A 19022-nucleotide genomic window follows, 5' to 3' on the forward strand; every position below is an offset into this window, starting at 1 on the left:
GGGGCTGCTGAAAGTTTTACCTGGTGGCAACGTCCACGGAGGCAGAAGGGGGAAGGAAGGCCCTTACCTCCACGGTGGATGATCAGCAGGTGACACGGAGGGGCCTCTTTGGTGCATTTGTTGTGGCACTTGAGCCTGGCAAGGAACAGAGAAACAAGGGGTGAGGAGCGAGGGTGAAGGGGATGCGGAGCATCGCGGTACGGCAGAGGGATGCAGCTCAGGGCAGGGAGCATCGCTGGGGACTGGGGACCCTTTTTCCACCCAGGAAGGTGACTTGATGTATGATTTTGGTTGTCACACATCCCTGCGGTTCTGCAGCTTGTGCTTCGGAGGATCCTCAGTTCCCAACCCACCCGGGCTGTGAGTACAGGGATGAGGAAGATGAGGAGCATCTTCCCAGATGGGATCTGTGAGGATGCACGTCCTGGAGGATCAGGACTGGTGGCTGAGAGGACCCAGAGGCTGCAGGTCATTCATCTGTCCCCATGGGTGGGTGTGGGAACCCCCAAACCAAGGGGGGCTGCCCGGCTCCCCCACTTTGTCCACCAGCTGTGAGGGACCAGGCACCCACCAGCCAGCTTGAGGATGCCCAAAACTGTAATTTCTGCCGACTTCGGCTGACATAGAATCATAGAACCATTCTGGATGGAAAAGCCCCTCGAGATCATCGAGTCCAACCATTCCCCCACCCCTGGCACTGCCCCATGTCCTGAGAACCTCATGTCCGTCTGTCCAACCCTCCAGGGATGGTGACTCCAGCACTGCCCTGGGCAGCCTGTTCCAATGCCCCACAGCCCTTTGGGGAAGAAATTGTTCCCCACATCCAACCTCACCCTCCCCTGGTGCAACTTGAGGCCGTTTCCTCTGCTCCTGGCGCTTGTTCCTGGGGAGCAGAGCCCGACCCCCCTGGCTCCAAGCTCCTTTCAGGCAGTTCAGAGATCAGAAGGTCTCCCCTCAGCTCCTGTTCTCCAGCTGAACCCCCCAGGTCCCTCAGCCGCTCCCATCACACTTGTGCTCCAGCCCCTCACCAGCTCCGTTCCCTTCTCTCAACTCTCTAAAATAAAATACAATAAAAGGAGCAGACACCCACATGCCTGGGAAAGCCACTTCCCCCCAACCACCATCCAGCACTAATTACATCTAATTAAACTCAGGGGCAGTGGCTGCGCTGTCCCCTTTGGCTCCTGATGAACCTCTGCCCCTGTACCCTTTTGGATTCATGACCAGGACATTTAACAAATGAGAGCATTTACAGCTACGGTGAATATTCTGCAGAGCTTTGCCTGATTTTGCGGAGCCGGGGAAGGAGTCCGTGTTGGGCTTCACCCCCGGGTCATGCATATAGGCATAAGGAGGCTCCCGTGCCCCAAAACATTCCCATTCTTTCTTAATTAGGGATGGAAATGAGTCCCAGCTCACGCCCCAGCAGAGCAGGGAGACCCAAGCGGGGAAAAAGCGAAGAGGAAAGGATTTAAAAAAACAAGGGTAAAAGGATGAAAAATAAAAAAGAAGAAGACAGCAGCTACAAGTCAATGAGCTGAATAATGAAAATTCAGGAGCCGCGCACGTTAGCTTTTATTGCAAAGCCATTCCTAGAGGGAAAGGCAGAGATTAATTTGGTATTCGAGGCTTGGGGGGATCGGAGGTTTGTTTGTTTTACCTGCTCGTTCCCCTCCTGTTCCTGGGGAAAGCAGCACCGGAGCCGGCGGCTACGGCAAAGCCGGCAAACATAAATACCCTGCGTTCACCTGAACTTTTTACAACTGGGGGATTTGTTTGCTCTTTTCTGAGCGACTGCAGGCAGCACGAGCATCGCAGGTCCCAGCATCACATCCCTCCTCCCGCTCGGGTACCAGCCCTGGGCAGGGATCACGGGCAGCAAAGCCTCCAGTTGCTTGAGCATTTAATGCAACACAAATTGCCGCTTTAAAAATATATATATATTTGATAACAGCACTTCCAGAAAACCAGCAGCAACCGCGCAGTAGCCAGGCATTTCTCGTCCAGGTTTAAATCCCAATTTGCTAACTCATCAGCATTTAATCAACGGCAACAGCAATCGTTATCACTCGATAGCTCCGGCTAACGCGGTTACCGGTGGCCGATTGGCGTATTCCCAGCACCCATCCCTTGGAAAGGCAATTGTGTCTCCAGAAGCAGCTTCACTAAGTGCTGATGGCTGCTCGATACGGTTTAAGAGCCGGGACTGCGCCGGATTTAAAGCAGGATAAGTGGCCCCAGCCTCTGCCTCGCTATCTTTTCCCAGTTCTGCCCAATTTTACGGCCAGCACGGCCCCTCTCCTTTGCATCGCAGCTTCACTGCAGTGTGGGGTGAGTTGGCTTCTTGGTGCCACAACATTGCTGAGAAATCGAGAGCCACGAGACATTTGCTGATGGCAAAATAATAGAGGATGTAGCCCAAAGCTGAGAAAAAACCCTATCGGATACCCAGACATGCGATGCTCTCGTCCCAGTTGCTCAGCCCCCGGCCCAGCGCATCCATCCCCATCTCCCACAGATAATTCCACACGGAACCCTCCAACATGGGCATCTGCAGGGGGGCAGCGAGCGGGAGGCTGGGGGGGTTTGATCAAGCAGGATTTTCCCTAAGGACCCTGCTCCCATCCCCAGCACGCAGCCCCAAGCTCAGCCCTGTTTTGCGATGTTCTTCACCCCATTTCATGTCTCATTAAAGCTCCCTCCGAGGCTGGTTCATCTCCCCAGGCCCGAGCTCAGCTCCCCTCGTTATCCCCCTCACAACGTTAAGGAACAACACAAACCGCTCGGGCACCGCAACGTACTTGCAGTTTTTGCATTTTAAGCCGAACAACATTCCCTTCCCGCAGACGGTGCAGGTCTGAGACATCCAGTACTTGGTGGAAAACCTGCGGAGAGAATCACAGAGAGCGGCTGGGAACAGAAGCAGCTGCTCTGCCCCATCCCCTGCTCCTGCAGAAACTTCTCCCCAGCCACACTTATCTACCCAGCTCCCACTTTTCCTCTCCTTGCTGCCCTCAAGCACTGCGGCAGGTGTCAAGGCATCTTCTAGGGATGCCAAAGCGCAAATCTGAGTTATCCAGAAGGGCAAAGCCTGCTCCAAGCCATCCAAGATGGGCATTAGCCACCAGCTCCCTGGTTTTACCTACCCCAGGCTGCAGCCAGAGCCCCCAAAACATCTCCCTGCCCTGGGGACCCGAGTTTGAGCCCATCAGAGAAGCAGCTGCCCCATGGAATAGTAGCGTGGAAGCCATTTCTAGTGCTTCCTTTTGTGGGAGATACGGGAGGGCAATAATCTGGAGACTGGCAATTTGCTGAAGGTTGGTGGGGTCACGGATGAGATAGAGCTTTTATTGATAGCAGCTCGAGCCTTATCTAAACCAAATCTGAACCGAAATGGAATTTAAACGGGCTTCCAGGACAGCACAGCCCATCATGGGGAATAGGGGGAGTGGTCCCGAGCCCCCTGTCTGGGACCGGAGATGCAGAGGGAGATGCTCATCCCCAGCAGTGGGGAGAATTCAGTGTACCTGTGTTTTATCGAGTTTCCCAGATCTCGACGGGGAATCTGCGGGGACCAGCGAGGCACTGACAGCGTATCTGCGGGGAGAGGAGACACAGGGAAAACCATCAGGCCTAATAAAAGCAAAAGCGAAGGTTCAGGCTTTTGGGGAGAGGAGCAGAGGATGCACACACACAAAAACATAGGATTTGCCTACCATTTCCCTATAGAGATACCCTGCTGGAAAGCAAGATGCCTCAAGCTTTGTAGGGAACCCAGGTGTCCTGCCCACTCATTGCACCCCCCAGCACCCAGTTTGGGCCAGGGTGGGAGGTGCTGCAGCCACCCCACGGGTGCTACACCCATCCACACATAGGGCAGGATTGCAAAGCTATCACGGTGTCCGAACAAGAAAGGCAAAGCGCAGCCAAAACAGCAACCGCGTCGTTTATTAATAAGACATCACGTCTTGCGGTTGCGGCTGAACAAAACGCCAAGTGGCAGCTGCTGGGAAGGTAATTTAACTCGTATTGAAATACAAGAGCAGAGTAAAAAGCAACCTGGACACTCTCCTTCTGAGGGAAAAGGAGGGAGAAAGGGTAACGGGACCTTGGCCGGCCAAGGGAAAAGGTAAGTTAATTAGTGCCGGCTGGAGCAGGCAGGTAATTAGCAGCACAGCCATGCCAGTGCTGTGCTTGGACTGCACATCCCCCTTCAGCCTCAGCAAGGGCAGGGGCCCTCCTCATCCTCCTCCCGTCACGGGACAGGTTCTGCCCCTGGGATGCTCAGCCTAGGGCTTCAAACACTGACTTTTCAATGCAAGAGGCTTCCCGGGCACAAAGACCCAGCCCCAGCTGCCAGCCCGGCCGTTTGCTCCCAACGCCAGCAAATCCCTGGCTAAACACGCTCTCGATACGATCCCTGCGAGCAGGGAGAGCCGCTGTTTGCTTTAATATCCCGCTTTAATATAGCGGGCGGCAGGGCGCTTTAATTGCGCGCTCTTTCTGAAGGTTACATTTACATGGTCCAGCGCCAGGGCGGCTCGGGGCTTCTTAAAAGCCTTGGGAGCACCTGAAAAAACATCCATCTCCAGCACCTCCCACCCGCAGCTGCGCGGGCTCCTTCTCTTACTCCACCACCTTGGTCCTGAGCACCTCCGGGCACAGCCAGCAATTAAGATGTTGATGGGCTACAAAGCCAATTAAGGTAATTGCTGCCCCCAGCCCCAGGTTGGCTGTTTTACACCAGCATCGTGCCAATATTTTGGACACACGTTCCTCACCAGTCCTTGAGATAACCCACCCCAGGCTCCTGGACCAGCATCCTTCCCGCTGCCCCAACATCTGCAGCCACCCAGAGATGTCCCCAAGCCCCAGAGATGATGCTCTTACAAGCAGGACCCTCACACACAAGCACTATTCCTCCCTAAACATCATTTTCTCATCAGTAAAATCACATTACACTAATAAATTCCCCCCCACCCCTCAACACCGCTCCTCGATGAACTCAACACACGGGCAAGAACAAGCTCCTCGCCCAGAATTCAATCACAACCTCCGCTTTATCAGCCACAATTTATTTCCACTAACTTTCAGCCGGCCTCAATTAAATCCATTCTAGGGAGGGGGAGAGGGGATGCAGGCAAAGCCAGCTGAGCCTTTTAATTACTTTCTAAATGTGCTCGCTGCAAAAATGTATTAAAGTATATCGGGGAATTTTAACCTCCTAACAAAAATGAGACCTACGTGATTCACGGCTAATTATGTTCATTAGAGGGAGCGAGACGTGAAGGATCGTGGCGTTTAACAATAGACCTGCTGTTTGCGGGAAGGAAAACAAGCAAAGCGGGGCAGGAGGGCAGGGAAAGGCCCCCCCACCGCCATGGGGAACAGCCCCAAGGGTTTGGGGGGCTCTGGAGTTAATAGGGGATTCTCCCCTTTAACCTGCACACATGAGATGAGATGTTTTTTTCCTGCGCAATATTAAATGGGGGTGATGCCCAAAGGGAAGGTGGATGTGCAGCATCCCAGAAGGAATATTCTCATCAAAAACCCCAAATCGTCACAATTAGAGGTAATTGCAAGAAAAAAAAAAAAAATATATATATATATATATATATAAACATATGGGTTGACCCCCCCTGAGCTTTGGAACACCGCAGTGATTGATGCCTCCCAACCCCCCCCCGCCTGGGTGTCAGTCATTACTTACACATTTATCACCAACAATCTCCTTTCTGGCTTGAAAATCACAGCACTCTCAGCCACCGTTCCCGTCACACAAGGGTGTGAGGGCAGTTTCAGGATTATTTCCCCCTCCCCATCTCCTCCCCTGAGGTGGTGGTTAATGGGCATGGGTGTGATTTCCCAGGGCAGGATGCAGCTGGTACCCACCAAGCAGCCCAATGCGGACCCCCCAGCAGCCCCCATCACTTCCCTGTCTCCCCATCACCTGGAGCAGCCCCCAAAAGCCTAAACCCTCCTCTCTAATATCATGATATTGTTAAATACCACCCAGCACATCAATCCTCGCAGAGCGGCACAGAACCCCCCGATGCTGGGGGACATCCCCCTCCACCCGGACACCCCAAAACCCCCGCGCTTTCCCTCGCCGCCGGTAAAGGTCGCGGCTCCCGCTCCATGGCACAGCTTATCCTCAAGTCAACACAGTGCTTGACGGGCTCAGATGTGCCGGGAGCAGAGCGAGGCCGGGGGGACACCGCCCGGGCGGGGGGTGACAGCCGCCTCCGGCGCGTCGCTGACAGCCGACACGGCGCTGACAGGCAGCTGTGACAGCCGCCGCTGCGCCCTGAGTGACACCCGCGCACCTGGGAGGTGACGGGGACCGGGATGCTGCCTCGGCCGTGACGCCCTCCTGGCCCCCGCTGCCACCCCAACAGCTCTCGGTGTCTCTCGGCTGCCGGTGCGGATGTTTGTCCATCTCTCCCCGGCCAGGAGATGGGATGTCTGGGCATCTCCTGCTTGGAGAGGCGCAGCCAGAGCTCCCTTATTTCATTTATTGTGGGGTTCTGCCCTCCCCGGGGGCAGACAGGAGGGCGGCAATGCCCTCAGCGAGCCCCAGCACCCTCACCGGGCTGAACTGCATTGATAGGAACCATGTTTTGCCACATTATCCCCCTTTATTCATCTCCTGGCACCTCTCTGGATGCCCAGGGAATTGGTGTGAACACATTATCCATCACGGTGACAGCCCAACAAACAAACCCTCCTCCTCCTACTACAACGAACAGTGCCAGGCAATGTTCGCATTATGAATGGGATGGATCAAATCGATGGAAGTGAACTTGGAAAGCGTCCCGGGATGAATCACCGCGAAGCCCAGGAAGGGCCAGGAGACTTTGCACTTGTCTGTAGACGTCCTACAGACCCAGGTCTGCCCCAAGCAGCCACCAAAACAACTCCAGCACTGGCCCAGGGACAGCTGAGTCCCCTGGGGAGATTATGGAGAGACACTGGGGTGCAGCTCCCTCTCAAAACAGTTCAACAACCACCTAGAAGACAACCATGACAGGTCCAACATTGAGTGTATCTCTATCAGCCCATCCCCAGGCAAAAATCACAACACAGGGAACATATCATAGAATCACAGGATTTGGGTTGCAAGGACCTTCCCAGCTCCCCCAGTTCCCCCCTGCCATGAGCAGGGACATCTTCACCAGCTCAGGTTGCTCAGAGCCCCGTCCAGCCTGGCCTGGGATGTCTCCAGGGATGGTTCATCCACCACCTCTCTGGCCAACCTGACATATGGTGATGGTGACGGGGGATGCTGGCAGAGGTTCCTGCCCACACGGTCCCAACCGGAGAGCCAAGCACACCGAGGAGCTGCTCTGCAGCAAAGGGGGCACCCAAGGGTGCAAAGTCCCTCCACAAGACACCTCGGTCCTCGCTCTGGCTGGTTTTAAGGCCAAAATAGGATGGGAGAGATCCCCAAATAGAGCTGCGCCAATGCTTGGAGAAGCAGCACCAGCAGCTTTCCCTGCTCAGGATATAAAATCCATGCAAGATTCAAGCTAAAAAGAGGGTCAACCTGCCCCCTCCACTAGTGCACATGGCAAATATTCTGCATGAAAATCACAGCCAGGTCCAAATCCAGCAACATCCCCACAGTGTCCCTGCTGGGGGTAGAAGGATGATCGAGCAGGTTGAAAGGAAACCTCAGCCCTTGCCAAGGGGATCATCAGAGCAGCCGAACGAGGCCAAGCTCTTCTCAGAGCGTCTCTCTAGTAAGAAAAGAGAGTCACTTTATAATCCTGGCAGTTCCTCTTTGCAGCGTGACAATCCTATTTATCCAGTCGAAATGTCACGTTCAGTCACTTTGCTGGCTTAAATACTCGCATTGTGATTTTTTTCCCCCCTCTCCAATTCGCAGCCTTGCAGGGTCCATTAGGTTTACCCAGACAAAGCTGTGTTCCCCGGCTCTGCACAGCACTGCTGGGGTGGAGAACCCTCCACTGCCAATGGTGAGGCAGCCAGATGTGGCCAGATGTGGCTGTGGGAAGCTCCCACCTGGGTTGCCAACACAGCTCTGGAGTGTCATACCATGGCTTGTGTCGGTAGCAGGGAAGGTTGTGGGAGGAGAAAACCCACTGATGGTCACAAAAAACTGATGTCCTGATTGGAAAGTCCCCTGCTGAAGGTGGTTTGGGCTGGGAGAGTGTTTAAGAGAAGTCTCTGCCCTACAAAGCCACCCCTAGCACTGGGGACGGGAATGGCACATGCACCATGGCACCCTGAACACAGGCATCGTGCTCTCAGGTCCTGCCAGGTCCTGGATTCAGGGCTCCTGGATTCCTTGATCCACTGGATGTCACCTTGAACACCACTCCTCCAGCCACACTTACCAGTGTCAGCCCTTCTGAGGGCTCTTCTGCAGATGCTCAGGGGCTGGAGAAGCACAAGGAGCTCTGGTGGCACCTCAGCACTTGCCACTTGCTTGGCCATCACCAGTTTGGCCACCATAGGCCACCATAGCCAGGCTGCTTATTGGAGTAGAAAGTCCATGCTATAAACCACAAATTCCTTGGTCACAAAGAGCCAAGGCCAGGACTGGGATCCAGGAGATGTGACCCACCAGGGACATGGCCAGAGAAGTATCAAAGGCAATCGTAGGAGAGCTGACGTATGGGACTGGAGAGGCGAGGTGGACATCACCAGAGACCACATTAAAACAGCCGTGATGCACTCTTGAGGGACAAGACAAAAGCTCTGAGAGGTCACTGTTCATAACTCCATGTACCAAGGGATGCTCCACGGCTCCTGTCTCGCTCTCAGGCCACAGCAAGCTGTGTGCTGCAGGAAGGTGTTCAGCGATGTCCCCGCACAAAGAAGCCTCCAGCAGAACTTCAGTTCATGGAACACTGAGAACAGATGATGGGTTTTTCTCTCCTGGTACACACAAGGTCTTGGGTTGGGTTGCACTGGCTGCTCCTTCTCTTCCGCAGGGCTGGATGCCACCTGGAGGATGGGCAGCACCAAGGACATTCCCTGCACAGCCACCTGCCCAGGTGCTCATTTTTCTGTCCTGGCAAAGTCATACATGGACTTTTCTGTCCTACCTTCTATCCACTTTGGTTTTCAATAGTCCAGGATGGAAACAACATTGTTGGCCCATCCTGGAGACCACTGAGCAGGTGACCTGATGTGGACGCACAGGGCGACAGTGCCTTGGCTGGCCTTGCAAAAGGGAGAGGACAGGCAGAGGACACAGCCCAGGAGCAATGACAGATGCCACCAGGACACACAGATAACCAAGACACAAACAGGACCTACTAGACCATAAGCCTTGACAATAAAAACGAGAAGATCCAACCTGATCTCTGGGTGCTTGTAGCCAAGTCATAGAATCATAGAATCATTTTGGTTGGAAGAGACCTTCAAGATCATCAAGTACCACTAGCACTAGTCATAGGGTGTTGAGTTCTAAATCCTATTTCAAAGTAACAATACATCTCTGGTGGTCGCTGGATCACCAGGAGGGACCAGATGCCCCGTGAGAGGGTCCTGTATGGAGACAAAACATTTTCTCTTCCTCAACCATAGGGTTGGGATATTTCAGACTTCAAGGGCACCCCAAAAGTCTTCATTTCCCCCCTTCTGCTCCCCCTCAAATGGCTGCTAAGGAAAAAATTCCATTCTAAACCAAAATTCACGGGGATCGTGGCCCTGCGTGAAGGGAACTTTGCCCCTCCAGCAAGATCTGTGCTGCAGGAGACAGAGGCTCCTTCTGCAGCTCACTGCCAGCCCGGGCGCCCCCGCTTCATGTCTGTGAAAATCTATTCCCATCAGGGCAAACCGGCTGTTAAAAATAAGAGAGAAGCATCCAAACCCGCATCCGATCGGGACCAGAGGTGACACAGATGGGGACACGCTCCTGCCACAAGCAGCAAGACGCGCTGGCTGCTGAGAAGAGATCATGGAGAGACAGCGGGAGAGAGGGGGGTGGCCGAGGGCTCGCCGGGCTCTGCTCCTGCATCTCAAGCTGACAGCAACAACATTTTGTGGTTTCAGTGCTCAGGAACGTAATTCCACATCAATCTAGAGTGCACCAGGTGCTGCAGTGCTGAGAAAAAGGGAAGAGGTATTTTCGGTCATAAAAGTTTAGGTACCCATGGTCATAGGGGTGGGATATTGGGGAGAACTTAGAATCACAGAATTATGTTGGTTGGAAAAGCCCCTCAAGATCATCGAGTCCAACTGTTCCCCCACCCCTGGCACTGCCCCATGGCCTGAGAACCTCATGTCCGTCTGTCCAACCCTCCAGGGATGGTGACTCCAGCACTGCCCTGGGCAGCCTGTTCCAATGCCCCACAGCCCTTTGGGGAAGAAATTGTTCCAACATCCAACCTCAATCTCTCCTGGTGCAACTTGAGGCCGTTTCCTCTGCTCCTGGCGCTTGTTCCTGGGGAGAAGTGACTTAGCTGCCAAACCACAGTTTGCCTCAAGGATGGGGACGGGGACAGGGAGGTCCCTGGGATGCGGGGTGGGCACTGTGAGCCCCATGGAGCTCATCCAGTAGCACATAGGAAATCCATCACACTTAGAAGACAATGAGAAACAGCAGCACCCCAGGACGTGGGACCCCCAAACCATGACCAGCATTTTTCATAGTACCAACAAATCCTGGTGCTTTGGACCAGTGAGAACTGCAGCAAGATGAGAGCAGGGGACCCAAAAACACATTTGAAGCACCACATGTCGGAGCTGGGAGAAGCCACTCAGGTCCCACAACACCAGCGCTGGGCACAGGGAAAGCTGTAGAGATATCTACTCCATCACACTAATAAACGTTCCTCTGTATCACTTGGCATAAGGTAACGAACTTTCCACAAGGTAACAAACTCGGCATTGAGCTCCATTAACCCCATCCCTCTCCCACAGGGCTCAGCCACATGCAGGATGCAGCCGCTCATCTCCCAGGGTCACAAACCAGAAAGCAATGTGGAAGATGAGAGAAATCCAGAATGCAGCTCAAGGACATGCCACCAGTACAGAAACAATGCAGAAAAACAAGAGAGAGAGAAACAGTATGATCTAGTGGGACTTTTTTGCCTTGCATCACGTTTTCCCCACAGCTTCCCAAGAGCGAGGGTCGCTCAGTGCACACACGCTGATCCCGCAAGGACCAAATGATTTCGCTGACGCTAAAACCTCTCAACAGGGATCTGGTACAAGCAAGCCCCTCTCTCCACGGATCACATCAAGCCCAGCAAACGTTCGCAGCAGCCAAGAAGGTTGGAGGGCCGAGGGAAATGAGACGCCTCCCCAGCAGCGTTAGTCACTTGACGGCCCATCACTTCTCATCGCATCGCGCTCCTGCGATGCCACATTACATCAGGTTATCACACCACGGGATGTAATCCAAGGCTGATGCGTGAGGAGAACCTAATGCAACGAGACATGGCGGGGGGTTGCTGAGAACGGGTTTTATTTCTTGGTTTCTGGTCCGCTGGTCCCCATCGTTCCGGGCTGCAAGTTGAACTCAGCTGATGCTGCGGGAGGGAAGAGTGGTGCAAAAATACCCCTCGTTCCAGGCAAATCTGGCTCTGCCGGGGTCGGGGAGTTGGACATCTCTAGAAATAATATCTCCTGCCAGGTCCCACTGTCCCCAAAGCCAATGGAAGGGGAGCAAAAGAATGCCACGAAATGGCTCAATGACAATCAATAATCCTAAATAGCGGATGCTTGGTAAAGACAAGAATTGTGGGGTTTTTTGCCTTTCAGAGGACCTGGAGAGGGATGAAGGCAGGGCAAAGGATCTTCCCCATCGCACTGGTACCCGGCTGGTGAATCCATCTCAGTGCTGCTTCCCATGGCGAGGAGCAGAACCTGGCGGTGCCGGGGGGCTGAGTGGGCAGGGAGGGGGCTGCCTGCAAACCCCTTCTCCAGCCAGGAGCCCAGCCATAGGAATGACTAGAAGAACCAAAAGTGAGTCGGAAAGACCACGTTTTGGGTAAGTAAAGAGAAGGGAGAAGTCTGGGGAGGGGAAGGTGGCAGAAAACAAGCCAGCATATGGAGTCAGAGGAAGTTTTTAGCTGAGCAACAAGAGGCAAAGGGAGCTCAACCTCCCTGCGACAGCTCTTGGCATGTAAATCTCTCCCAGTAGCTGCCATACATTTTCTGGGAGGGTTTTTTTTAGGCTGAGAGTCACGCCTGGCTTGTAAAAGCTTCAATTCCTGCAGAATTAATCGGGGCACGTGGTCTGAGACTGGGAAATAAGGGTCAGGCTGCTTCTGCCAACACCTCGGGTGAGTTCGACAGCCCAAACCCATCGTGTCCCACCTCCAGCATCTCCTGCATGAGGACAAACGGCCCCAGGCAGGACAGGGCCCAGCTGCTGGGATCACCAGACCTGTCAGCATCGGAGCCGGTGTCACTCGTGACTCCATGTAGGCTGAAAACCCTGCAAGCAGGAGAGGTCCAAAAAGCCATGGCTGATTTCACAAAGGAGCCCTTGGAAAAGTCATTCTCAAGTGACAACCAGCTGGTGTCACCAACCCCGGCAGCACGGGAAGGCTTGTGGCTTTTCCAAACGACTGCAGCCACCCTCCTGCACCCGTTACTGTGATACTGGAGCATATCGGTTTACATAAATCAATATTCAATATGGCAGTGGTTTTATATACACACAGACATATGTATTCAATTTTCCAGGCTCATATTTCATAGAATCATAGAATGATTTTGGTTGGAAGAGACCCTCAAGATCATCAAGTCCAACATAACCTAGCTCTAGCACTAACCCTGAGAACCTCATGTCCGTCTGTCCAGCCCTCCAGGGATGGTGACTCCAGCACTGCCCTGGGCAGCCTGTTCCAATGCCCCACAGCCCTTTGGGGAAGAAATTGGTCCCCACATCCAACCTCAACCTCCCCTGGCACAACTTGAGGCCGTTTCCTCTGCTCCTGGCGCTTGTTCCTGGGGAGCAGAGACCAACACCCTCCCAGACCATCAATGCTCAGGCATCAACCGTCACCCACCCCATGGAAAGGGGACCTGGGGGTGGCATTGGGACCTACTTGCTGAGAAGGTGGCTTCAGTGTGGACAGGGGGTGTGGAGGGGAGGAACGGCGGGTACCCCACGAAGAATGAGCGGAGGGAGCGCTCGGAGAGGAGCGGGGAGCGCTGCGCCGGGATGTTCTCGCAACTTCCCACGCTGTTGTTGATCTTGAGGTTCAAGGGCTTGTTCTTCTTCTTGACTCTGGGAGGAAGAAAAATGAGAGAAAAGTGAAGGGCAAGAAATCTAGGGAGGATTTGCTTGCAGGCAGGGAGGAGGGAGTGATGTACCCAGGGACCGGTGGCACGATGGGGACAGCTGCTCACGCAGGGAGATGCTGTGCCGCCCATGAGCTCATGTGAGAATTAGACCCATTTCCCTACAAGAGCTTCCAGTTCTTCCCCATCATCAAAAATGACAGTTTTCATTAAGGAGCGTGTTGCATTCGGGAGCTCTTCCTCCTGCAAAACCTGGCTGAAAAGAGCCATGTTGCAACAGCGCGAGGTGGAGAGGAGCATCCTCTGCCCTGCCCCAAAGCAGCCTCAGGGAAAGGCAGCTCAGCATTTTTGGAGGATTTGGTGCAGAGACCCATATGAGCATGGAGTGGACAATGTGACAACACACAGTCATCAAGCTCACAGCTCAAGAACAGCTGCAAACAGTTTTCTCAGAGGTGATACCATTAGCATTGATGCACACCTGAATTAGAGACTTTAACTCAACTTGCTGCCTTCAGTACCTTCTCATATGGTTATAATCAGGCAAAAAACACAACGTGGGAGCAGAGAGGGAAGGGAGCAAATCACAGCACCTCCACAACCACAGCAGCTGAGCCCAGGAGGGAAACCCAGAGCCCCAAAATCAAACCAGAGCTGGGCAATCCCAATGCAGTGGAAATCAGGAAAGCACAAACCCCGGTACTGCTCACTCTCAAAACTTTCTTTGCATCCAGCAGCTGCTTTCCTGCAAACACCTACACACTTGTCCACAGGCAGCAGGTTCTGCTTTCTTGCCATTGCTCCAGTAATGTCAGCCGGAGATGCACCCGAGCTCGGACACGTGCTGGGGACCACGGAGCATCCTCCCCGGGGCCGTGCACCTCCCACCGCCCCGGGCATCTGGCCGTGCCAGGCGATAGGAAATGACTGTACTGTGCTCCCCAGCCTGCCTGAGCAGGAGAAAATTAATAAGCTAATTGTTTCCTCGCACAGGAAAAGCTGCTGCCGCCCTTAGGGTGCCTGTAATGACTTTTTTGAGTGTGCTGGGGTGGGTGATGCGTCCAGCCAGGTCCGATGAAAGAACCGTCCTGGCTCTGAGCCCACGGGGGTCCGACGCAGCAGCAGCCCTGCGGGTGATGGTCACCATGTCACACCCTGCCAGGGGCAACCTGAGCTGTCCCTAATGTCCCTAACGCAAATCTGCCAAGCACCAAGGTGAGGAGAAACCTCCAAAGCTGGTCTGGGGACACTTCCATCACTGCCGCTCGATCCCAACCCAGCAGCACAACTGTGACGTCTCTGCCGAAGCCCCAGCACGGGCACAGCCCCAGCTCCCCGCTCGCTCAGCCCCGGCACTCGGCCCAAAACGCTTCCTGCAACGCAATGATTAGCCACTAATCTCATTTTTTTTCCACCCATAAATCAGTTCCAGACCAAATATTTACCGCGAGCATCATTTCCTTGCCAAGCAGGGCTGGTGACAGCTCTCATTATGAGGAAGGATGAGTGATTTTGGACAGAGAGATGTTTTTTTTCTCTCCTTGTTTTTTCAGGAGAAAAAAAAGCGGTAAATACACACAAACAGCATGAGCCAACTGGGTGACCAGTGAGGGTCGGCTGCATGTTTGCCCATGGCCTTGACCCCTTTCCATGTCCCAAAGCGGGGGGAGGAGGGACCGAAGCCTCCCCACAGCAAAGGAGACAAGTGGGATGCTGCAGCAGGAGCATCCTCTGCCCTGGCAAGTTCCCTGCTGCAGCGGGGTCATAGGGACAAGGTATCCTGCTGCAAGCACCCCAACATTGGGGACAGCTGTGTCCCAGCTGTTAGGGACCCCCGAGGTGTCCCTGGGGTGCTGAGAGGAAACCTACACCTTCACCTCCCCAGGTGTGACAAGCACTTTGTGCCCTCCAAGCTCGGAGTCCTGCTCGAACAGACTGAGATGGCAGCTTGTCCCTCCATGGGTGACCAGCAGGATGAGGCCACAGCATCCATGGGAGCCCAGGAGGAGCTGCAGGGGCAGATGTGGCTGGGTTGTAGAGGACACGACTGTCCCCTTGCTGGCTTCCCCATGGTTTTGTCCCCAACTGCCAGAGCGTGTCCCAGCACCGTGCACAGTTGGGTGATGCACCCAGGGAGCAAATCTCTGCCCCATCCTCCAGCAAAGGCAACGCGAAAGAAGGTAAAAACACTAAATAATCCAAAATCTGGAAAAGGACAAGTCCTGCAAGTGGCAGAAGGCACAAATAACGAGCTGCAAAGACATCCCAAGAGGTGACACGCTTCCTCTGCTTCTCTGGGATCTTCTCTTGGCCACCCCAAAGTAGCCCCAGCCATCAACTTGAGGACCAGGTACCTTGGTTGCCAGCAGGGCACAGAGAAAACCTGTTGTGTAAAACAAGCCCCGTTTGGGGCTGCTTATGCAAAAAGAATGTCAAATGCCACCTTTGCTGCATGGGCTTCGGAGCAGGGGTGCAGGATGAGGCACCACATAAGGGACTTAATGCCATGGGGGGGTCAGAGATCCAACCTGCTGCATCCACCCATTTGCACTGCAGCACCCCAGGGTGAAAGATCTCTCACTTTTCAAGCAATAAGTGGAGATCAAGGCATAAATCCCACGGGCAGAGGGGGCTACAGCTCCTGACCACCCCCAGCCTCACCTTCCAATTCCCAGGAGCCGTTTCACTCATCTCTGGCCAACATTTCCATTTTTCTTTATTTTACCCATGCCAGCATCACACAAGGGGTTAAACAGCATGTGCTGGAAATGCATTGTGGCCCTCACAGCCTAAACCCCCCCAGCACAGCCCGGAGACCCCAGACCTCACACCTGGGGAGCAGGAGGAGCCCCATCCTCTGCTGGGCATCATCACCTTACAGACCCTTCCTCCTGGATGGAGACCAGAAGAACCTAAGTCCAGCGCACAACACAAGTTGGACTCGCTTCAATGCTCAGGGGGGTTGGCCTTGCTAATTCCCCCATTAGACACCAGTTCAGACCTCTCCAGAAGCTGGCAAATTCTCAGCTACTTGGCTGAGGGGGTGGAAAAAGCAAACACTCTCCTTAAAACATCCCGGTGATGATACAGAAACAGCGATGGAGCAGCAAAGGTGGTGGAAGGGAATGCACAGCGCAGCTCTGCGAAGCTGCAGAAGGGGCTATTTAGATGGTGCCGATACCTCCCGGCCCCCGGGAAGGACCATTTTCCTCCAGTCACAGCTGGACAAGCACCAAAATGAACCTTCAGCCTGCGCCAGGGGATGCTCCAAAGCACCGGTTGGGGGAGCGGGAGGCTGGTTATGTATGGTTGTTTTTTATTTTAGCTTGAAACGGTTTGTGGGGAGCAAACGGAACCACACACAGCCCTTCTCTATGCTTGGAGCCCCAAAAATCTGGGAGACAGCCTGGGGTGGCTACAGCAAGCCCCAGGGATGGCAGGAAAAGTGTCACCGCAGGGACAAGGGCTCCCTTCCCAGCAGATTTGGAGCAGATCCCCAGGTACGAACATCCCAGCGATTCTTTTGCCACTCTGGGAGCCTCAGGTCCCTTCTCCATCCTCATCCCAGCCCCGTCCCCATTCCAAAAGGCAGCCTGGGGGCTCTGCAAGCACCAAGTCCCCCTCACCACAGGGGTGCCGAGCTCCCCACCGGCAAGATCAGGACAGACCCCAAATCCTTTCCAAAGTCACCAATTCTCAGCCTTTGCAGATCCAGCGTTCTCCCAACACCCTGCTCTGCCCAGTCACCTCTCACCTAACCCTCTGCATGGCCCAAAAAGCTCATTTTTAGCCTTATCATAGAATCACAGATGGTTTGGGTTGAAGGTACCTTCCCAGCTCCCCCAGTGCCCCCCCTGCCATGAGCAGGGACATCTTCACCAGCTCAGGTTGCTCAGAGCCCCGTCCAGCCTGGCCTGGGATGTCTCCAGGGATGGTTCATCCACCACCTCTCTGGCCAACCTGGGCCAGTGTTTTACCTTTATACCTTCGCCGTGCATCTGGTAGGAGCAACTCCACGCACAGATAGGATAATGCCAACTATTAGGACATAATTTCGTGCAAGAATTCGCTAAATAGATGATGATGGTTTTCAAATAAAATAAAAAAAATAGCCTGGCTAGTTGGAAGCGCTTAATGCAAATTCCTTTAGGTGTCAATCCAGCCTGAATATCTCATCCCCGCCTGCTCGGTGGAATCAGTCAAACGCTTATCACCTGCTTCAGGAAAACAAAATAGAGGGTTTCAACAGGCAGTGAAAAACAGGAGCAGACACCCAGGACAAAGGGCTCGTCACTCCTTTCAGCCCCAGCGAGGCTCCGCGTGCGGGAGGATTGACGGCATGGGATGCAGGGATGGTATGGATGCTATAGGGTACCCGAGAGAAAGGTACCCGACGAGGATGCACGGAGCTTTGCTGTGCAAAAGGATGAGGTATCTGGGATGTCCCTGGGTGATTCCCAAGGTGGAAGAATGGGATGTGCTGGGAAAGTGAGTGGGAGAAGCAGAAGTGGGAATATGAGGATGGGTATGGGGGGACCTGTGTGTGACAGGGAGTGGAGACGCCCGCTGCTTGAAGAAAGGTGGAAATCGGGTAAATAACTCTGTTCTGAAGGGAAGAGAAGAAGAAGGGAGGAGAAGAAGAAGGGAGGAGAAGAAGGAAGGAGGAGAAGAAGAAGGGAGGAGAAGAGGAAGGGAGGAGAAGAGGAAGGGAGGAGAAGAGGAAGGGAGGAGAAGAGGAAGGGAGGAGAAGAGGAAGGGAAGAGAAAAGGGACTGTCCCAGACTATGTTTTATTCACCACTTGCTCCTCTCCAGCACACTCCAATTCCAACACACGCGTTTCTTTTAAAGGAAGGGAAATAGAGTGGAAAAAAAATAATAAAGCTCCTCTCATCAGTATTTCAGTTCTCATCAGTATTTCGGTTCTCATCAGTATTTCAGTTCTCATCAGTATTTCAGTTCTCATCAGTATTTCAGTTCTCTCTCTGCACAGGATTAGAGATCCCTGCTGCCTGGCCTGAAGCGCACGGCCCCGGCCGGGATCCAGCCCACAAGATTTATGGCCTTTTGAGTGGCTTAATTGCACGATATTCTGTATTAAATCAGAGGAAGGAGAAGGTGAAGCGCTTCCCCCGCAGCCTGCGAGTCCGGGCAGTCGCCTCCATCCTGAGCAAGCAGCATCCATGTGAAATGACAAAAAAAAGGGGCAAAACCCATATATTTACTTTAACATTTTTTAATGCATGAAAAGCTGCCAGTTCTGCTCCCTTCCTGCTGGGTTTCCCAACAATTCTACCAAAAAAAAAAAACACAAAAATTCAAGTGACATCCCCAGCCAAGCAGCACGAGCATCCTCAAACCTACAGCCTCGGGGAGTTTGGACCAAAATCACAGCGGCTGGAGCCATCCCAGCCAGAAAAGGAGGCACCAGGTCACCTTTAATGCCCAAAAATGAGCGTAGGCATCCACGCTCGGTGGCACCGCTCGTCCCTCCCCGTGCGGTGAGGACGGCACCGGCTGCTTTAGCATTTTCAGGCTTCGAGGCAAACACCCAGGTAAAGCCAGTGAATTATTTGAACTTGTCTGAACAGATGAAATTTCTTCATTATCCACCCAAGCTCTATGCAACGCTAGCTTGATATTAAAAGAAAATATAGAGAATATCCACCAGCTGTTGCATTTATCCTTCTCATTACTGTAAGAGGCAACAAACCCCTCCCTCCCCCAGCCAGAGGAAAAGCAGGTTCTTCATATCAAAGCCTCAACAGTTAAATATTTATCCAAGTGCCTGTCC

General features: G+C 53.6%; 2 protein-coding genes across 5 annotated transcripts in view; one reads left to right on the forward strand and one right to left on the reverse strand.

Moving 5' to 3' along the window:
- Positions 1-19022, reverse strand: part of KSR2 (kinase suppressor of ras 2) — an 86485-nt gene that overhangs the window by 43645 nt on the left and 23818 nt on the right. For all 4 annotated transcript variants that reach the window (XM_065851902.2, XM_065851900.2, XM_065851903.2 and 1 more), the window contains exons 5-8: positions 13035-13216; positions 3528-3597; positions 2802-2885; positions 68-135 (exon numbers count right to left, since the gene is read on the reverse strand). In XM_065851902.2, the coding sequence (XP_065707974.1) occupies positions 68-135; positions 2802-2885; positions 3528-3597; positions 13035-13216 (404 nt within the window). The remainder of the gene's footprint in view (positions 1-67; positions 136-2801; positions 2886-3527; positions 3598-13034; positions 13217-19022) is intronic.
- The window catches only part of RFC5 (replication factor C subunit 5), a 96996-nt gene that overhangs the window by 43048 nt on the left and 34926 nt on the right, over positions 1-19022 (forward strand). The gene's annotated exons all lie outside the window — the stretch shown is intronic.

This window comes from Patagioenas fasciata, chromosome 17 (genome assembly GCF_037038585.1).
Source record: "Patagioenas fasciata isolate bPatFas1 chromosome 17, bPatFas1.hap1, whole genome shotgun sequence".
NCBI lineage: Eukaryota > Metazoa > Chordata > Aves > Columbiformes > Columbidae > Patagioenas > Patagioenas fasciata.